The sequence below is a fragment of the Maylandia zebra genome, linkage group LG16 (genome assembly GCF_041146795.1).
Source record: "Maylandia zebra isolate NMK-2024a linkage group LG16, Mzebra_GT3a, whole genome shotgun sequence".
NCBI lineage: Eukaryota > Metazoa > Chordata > Actinopteri > Cichliformes > Cichlidae > Maylandia > Maylandia zebra.
The window spans coordinates 32653265-32660240 of record NC_135182.1 but is presented as its reverse complement, the minus strand read 5'-3'; the positions used below and the strand labels follow the sequence as shown (position 1 = coordinate 32660240).

At 43.1% G+C, this 6976-nt stretch overlaps 1 protein-coding gene across 1 annotated transcript in view; it reads left to right on the top strand.

Moving 5' to 3' along the window:
- Window positions 1-2594: 2594 nt before the first annotated feature.
- tmeff2a (transmembrane protein with EGF-like and two follistatin-like domains 2a) overlaps window positions 2595-6976 on the top strand; it is a 133843-nt gene continuing 129461 nt past the window's right edge. The window contains exon 1 of the mRNA XM_004559195.5: window positions 2595-3493. Coding sequence (XP_004559252.2) covers window positions 3304-3493 — 190 coding nt within the window. The 5' untranslated portion in view covers window positions 2595-3303. The remainder of the gene's footprint in view (window positions 3494-6976) is intronic.

Here is a 6976-nt window from a genome sequence, read left to right as displayed (position 1 = left end):
TATTATTCATTAATTTAAAAGAAAAAGTCTAAAGTCTGCTTTTGTGTGTGGCATCACCTCACGTGCCAGCAGGGCCAGACGCTGTCACAGTGGTCCAAATCCTTTGAGTCATTTTCTTCAAAGATTCCTCTTGCCGTTTTGACTCATCCTTACAGCCTAGCTGAAATTCTAGGCGCTAAAATCCTTTGATGCTTTGTTTATATCCTGCCAACAAAATGAAACTCTAATGAAAGAACCCACTCATATCTAAATCTAACGCCATCCTTACCTTTTCATTATTCACAATTTGATGGTAATAAAAATGTTAAATAGATTCTTAGCTTTTCTGTGTGTGTGTGTGTGTGTGTGTGTGTGTGTGTGTGTGTGTGTGTGTGTGTGTGTGTGTGTGTGTGCGCGTGTCAAACAGAATAATTTATGTCATTAATGTAACCAAGGTCTACAGCTTCCTCTATAGAGTGTCGCTGTTGAAAAAGCACACACTTCATATGAAGGACTTGCTGTTGCTTTCTGAAAATTAGATCAAAGTGGTTTGACAAGCTCCATTACACTAAAACTGTCACATTTTACCCTTTGACACGTGGATTATAGACCAGACCTTACTGGAAAGGAGCAATTGTACAGTGTGCCCGGATGCTCCAGTGAGCATATACAGCTGGCAGCAAAATGAAAAGAAACAAACAAAGATCCAAATTAGCTGAACCTGTCTTCATGAAGTCATATTTCTTCAAACAACGGTCCCTTCCTGATTATGTTTGTAGGGCAACATATATTACCCCAAAATAAATTTAAAAGATGAACAAAATCCATATAAAGAACCTGAGAATTGGTGTTGAAGAATGCAGAAACATGACTCCAAATAAATGCCGGTGTCACACACACACTCTGACTGCAATTTGTGAAACAGTCACGAAATGAATTTATTGATTGGTGTTCATGATTTTCCTTTTGGTTTGTGCAACGATTGCCACACAGTCTGAGAGATGTTTGCGATACACAAAATTATGTCTATTAGTTCATTCTTTTGGAAAAAAAGATCTCTGTGCTTATTTGGTGTTTTGAAAGAACAGAGTCCATAGTAGGAGGCAGAAGGTGTTGGCGGTGGCAAGAGTTACTCATTATTCCCTTATGTTTGAGTCCCACAGAGGACCAGTGGTTTTTATGTTTTTCTTGCTTTGTACAGAGAACCAAACAATAAAGTGGTTTTCATTCATTATTTGGTTATGATTAAGATTCATGTTGGCCTCGAAGCAAATACATCTTGAACAGTTTTACTGAAACACAGGAAAGAGAGAAGACTACAGAGCTGACTGAGTCTGCAGAGAAAAACACTGGCATAGTACTGTTGCACTGGAATAATGAGCAAGCGAAATACCATTAAAGCCTATTACAATTAGTTTCACAGTCCTAATCAATATCCTGTGTTTTACGCAGCATATTACTGCCAAACTGACCTTTTGCAGTCGTTGAGGTCTGCGTTGCTTGCTTAAAGTACAACAATTACTACTTGTTACAAACCTGGCTTTTCTTTTCACTCACCTGTCCCTCTCAGAGGCACAGAACTCTCTTCAAAAGTTAAATGCGTTAACTGCCCTGAAAAAATGATAACAAGAATGTGTGTTGACAAAGAAACAGATCATTTGGTGACTATTTGGTGTTTTTATCTTGAGAGCAGGTATGATTTTGCTGAATTACTCACTGTTTGGTAAAACAGCTGTCAGCCTCAGAGGTCAGAATATGTCAGGTTTGTGTTTGCGGCTTGATTCAGCTGCCCCCTGTGGCCAGTAAAAGTGTTTGCTCATTTTAATATTTCATATCTGTCTTTATTTATCAGCTTCTTGAGTCATTGTCATTCCCACCGCATCCCACGCAGGTGCAGGTGTCTGTGAAATAATCCCCTTTGTTGTTTTTTTTGTTTTTGCTTTTTTCATTGTGATGACCCAGAAGAACCCAAAAGTATCGAAGTTTCTGTATTTTGCATTTTGTTGTTTGTCGCAGATGGTCTTCAAGAAGCCCATCAGCAGAGGAAAAATGTAATGATCTTTAAGTAAGAATAAGGGGTTTATTTGTTTGCAAGCAACTGCAGCGTTCTCCTAATATCATGAAGTCAAACGTCTTCACAACTGTGACAGATCTTAACAGATACCCGCTTTGTTTGCTTTATGGGGCTTTTCCACGCGCGTGGCTTCCAATTTCCTCGGTTCAAAGGGTGATCGTTCTCAGCCTGACGCTGGACTTGACCGCTCCAGCAGATGCTGTGCACTTTCTTTCATGACCAAAAGCACGTCAATTACCAGCTCCATCCCGCCCCGCCCTGCGTGACAGCAGTATCCAAAAATATATGAATACTATTGAGGTCTCTGTGGATCGCCTGGAGGCAGAGACTCAGGAATAGCGTCAGTTTCGTTTCAAAGCGGAGCAATTATCCCAGGCCAGGCTGGACGAATCGATTCCTGCAGACACTAAATGCTCCTGGCCAATTATAAAGGCAGTCTGTCCTCCTTTATGCTGCTTATTCGTGGGGAAGCCATCAGCAAGCACCGGGACAAAGCCCGGACTACTTTGTTTTCTATCTTCATTCATTAAAAAAATCTTTTATTTTCTTCCCTTTGTTATCGCGTGTTTTTATATTTTGCCTTTTCCACCAGTTACCCGTTCTAATTGTTACTGAGGGGCGCCCCCTTCCTCCTCGCATCATGCTCCACGTGATCACAGCCAGCTGCTGCTGAGAAAGCGAGAGAGAAAGAGGGGGAGAGAGAAACACCAACTCGCCGCGACTCTGAACGCACCGCACATACAAACTAAATCGGGAGGACCGCTGCTCGTTTCACCCGTGGATACTATTACACAAGTGCCGTCGTCTCCAAATCCTGCCCGTGGGATACTCTGGCTTCATCCTCTCTGCTGTGCAGTTTTATCACCTCCTTTTATATCACCCTCCTTTTCTCCCCCTTTGCCATCTTTCTCCCCTCTCCTCATCTTTGAGCATCTTCTCCTGCTCGCAAGTCTTCTCGCTTGCGTCGCTAACTTTTTTCCTCCATCCCACACGCCTCCTCCATCGCCCACCAACCCCTCGGCAGTGCCCCCACTAGACCTCTTTTTCTCCTTCTCGCACTCTCGCTTGGATCGGGCGGAACCTATTTGGCCGGTCTACACGGGGCACTGCTACATGGGGCGCACGGTCTCGCTCGGAAAATGTTCTGCTGTAGGTCTCTAGGCGCCCCGCTGAACCTGTTGGGATTGGAGTTGTCGGTGCGCGTCTGCGTCTCTTTCCCACCTCGCTTGTGCGGTCGGGGCCAGTGAGAGATGGGTCTGTCCGTGGCGGCTCAGGCACCTCTCGAGGAGCCCAGACGACTGCGCCGGTGGAGCGGGACAGCGGGGGGCTGGCTCAGGATCACACTCGTCTCGTTTCTCGCCACTTTACCTGTGGAGCAGCTGCGCGCCTTCCCTTCCTCCCTCAGCGACTGCCAGACGCCGACCGGCTGGAACTGCTCCGGTGAGAGTCATTTTATTCAATAGCAGCCTCGCTCCAGGTTGTGTGCAGTAAATATCTAGACGCACATCGAAGTTAAACTCATGTGAGACTAGTGTTAGATCCCCGAGACTGAGCAGCACGACCAGATCAAAGTTTAGGAGTGCGCTTGCAACAGACGCCTCATTCTCCTCGCTGTAGTTTTGTGATTGTGTCCTGTTAGCATGCCCGGGGTCGGTGCTGGAGCCGTGGAGCACTCTGGCTGCAGATACCGACTGCAAAAGCCCGACGATGAGGGGATGCAGAGTTTTGGAGGGGGTTTGCTTGATGTGCATTTAGCCTCGCTGAGTTCGCCTCGGAGCTTGACAGCAAAGCATGCAGCGGCGATCATGTCACCGGGCAGGCGAGCGGGAGGGTCGATGATTTCGATCCGACACGAAGTGGAAGCAGCGACATTAAGGATCATTTTAACGAAATAGAGCGGGCGGGGAGGAGTTGGGGTCTGTGGGAAGCTTGTCCACGGAATAAGGCGGCGTGCGCCACAATAACAACACGGTTAGTTTGAGGTCGCAGAAATTCCGTTTGAGTTCAAACGGGCTTCTTTCGTGTTATCTGCCAGTAACCCGAAGCAAAAACACATTCTAGTCAACTCTAGGGTGTTTTATCGCGCTCAGATTGACCATTAACTTTAACCCAGCAAATCGATCGCAGCAGGAAATTACAGCCTAGTTTTATGGGCTTATTTGGCAGGCAAATTGTTTAATTAATTGACACCTTTAAATTAAAAAAAATGCTGTGGTTTCTTTAACAGACCACTGAGCTATAAACTTGTTTTCTCCCTTTGGTGCCCAAAACGATAAAAGAAGCGGAGCGGGCTGCAGAGCGCAGCGCCTCGCCTCCCTTTGTAAATCAGCCGACTGTGCCGCCATAAATTTCCCCTGTCGCCTGTCTAAGTCTGAACCCTTAAAATAGCTCTAAGCCGGTTCCACACACTCATGGGCAGTAGCAGTATTGATATTATAGCTCATAACAGCCAGACATCAATATGAGAGTTATGACTGCTGTTTGCTGCTTGAAAAAAGGAGTATCAGTGTAGCCTGCTTGGATGACATCTCAATAAAAAGAAAGGGGAAGTCATTTATGACAAAGAGCATAACTGTGACATGTATAGGAATGATATTAAGAAATGCTACATGACAGATCTATATTTGATTCTACAAACTAGACTGCCAACCAGAAAGGGGGGATGTCTAATTTGGATATCAAAGTTTTAAAAATGAATTTGATTATGATAATGGGCGGATTAAGTCAGACTTAATTAAGTACACGCAAAGAAGAAGCGATTGAACTCTATCGTATTACTGTAACCTGTCGAAGGTTGCTGTCTTTATTCTAAGCATCTCTGGTATTCATAGGGTTGAGACCAAAACCGTGATGCAAACAACCGCAACATCAGACCGTGATTCTATCTTCCTGTACCGTGATACCCATGTTGAAGTGCTAATGTTGAAGGATCACTGAGGTAATGAATGAACTGGAAATACATGAGGATAATTTTATGTCATTGATCCACTAATGACAAGCGATCAGGTGTGTGGTACAAGGATTTTTTTTCCCTTGTTTTTGTTTTATTATTCATCCTGTAATGAAAAGCCCAGGTATCAAGTGAAGCCGTGGCCCAAGAATCTACAGTACATGCAGATGAAGTCATGAATGAGTTCATCTGAACAGTACTCTCCTCTGATTCAGGCCGATAATTGATCATATCTTTATTCAGATTACTGCATTGTAACCTACTGGAGGCTGGTTTTGTGCCGCCGCTGTTGATGGTGGTGATCAGCACGTAATCACTGATAATGGTACACATCCTGTCCCAATACACACTCGCCTGCCTCCCCACTTCCTGACACACTCTCATCTGCATTTCAGCGAAAGCTTTTATCCTGCACGCCTTGAGGAGGTTTAAGTGCATATGATAGAACAATGGACAGGCACTCACATGCACCCAGCATCAGTTACAATTAATAGAGCACAACAAGTGACATGTAGTCCACCGTGAAAAGATAAGACCCTTTGAAAGATAATAAAAATAAGATAATGATATTAATAAACTCGCAGTAATGGCACAGGGCTTAATTATCCACTTCTTCCTAACAACACCACCAATGTGTGACAGTTTGCAGCGCAGGGAGAATGGCACTGACTGAAAAACAGTTTGGTGATGAGCCCAATGTCACTTCAGTGCTAAGAAACAGATAATTATGGGCAGTAGTATCAAGAAAACGAGTTGCCAGTTTCAACAGCGTCGCCTTTGAAAAAGCAATGAATTCGATTTTGTTTTATGGAATAAAAGGGAGTTAGAAAAAACTTGGTTTGACAAAGACTGCCATTCTGTTTGGCTTGCATCTGTTAATGGCTTGAGGAACTGCCAGCGAGGAGGCAGAACAGCTCAATCTCAATCCTAGAAGGGCACCAAGTGAATGTTTGAGTGCGAGTACAGACATAAAATTGTTCTTCAAATCCCTCGTGTCATCTTGTACTAGGTAGTATTTGTGTAAAGATTTGAATGTACGAGTTGTGGCTCTGTGAAGCTGCAGCAGAAAGAAATGTTTTCCACACTTCTTAAGGTCCTATATAGTATATATTTCTTTAATTAATTATATTTGAGTTAGGCGCGTGGGAAGCTATAATCATTGCATGCATTATGTGCCAAGATTTTTAAAAGGGATAACTGAGCTGTGAAATGTTTTTTAACACTTGCCACCATATTGATGGAGTAATGTTACAGAAAATGAAGAATTTGACATGTTGACACATCACAATAGGTTAGGAACAGTACAGTTATAAAGTTAACGAGTGCTGAATTCCATTTAGCTGCTTCAGTTTCTGATGCTGTGCATGTATTGTGCAGACTCCTTGTCACACTGTTATGACTTTCTAGGACACCTGAGTGTAACTGCATCATTGTTAACGTAATTAAAAACACATGATTTTTTTCCTGCCATGACAAGTCATAATGACTGCTATAAAAAGGGCCCATTTGATCTGCGAGTTGGTCGATTTTCTATTGATTTGTGTTTATACTTGTTGCTGCATCATTATTTGTCCAGTAAAAGGTTATCATTTTCAGGATGTAGAATTAGCCATAAGAGAAAAGAGGGGATGCTTATTTTTCTTTATTGGTGTTTGTGTCACTTCATGATGACGCATGAAGTAGTTGTGGCATTCAACAGGGTTCAGTGCCAATACTTTTTACCCTCGACATCCTTCATCTAGGCAATATTATCAGAAAACAAGCAGTCATATGTAAAGAACACCAAGGTATTTCTAAATTTAAGTGAAACAAATTAGCTAAAATACCAGCACCTATTAAAGACATAAAGGCCCACATGGCATGTAATTTTCTGTCTGTGAAGTTAGACCTGAATTTGGCCCTACTTGCTATTGTAGACAGACTTAAACATAAGAAAAGAGTAGCAATGACAAACAGACCATGATATGTCGATT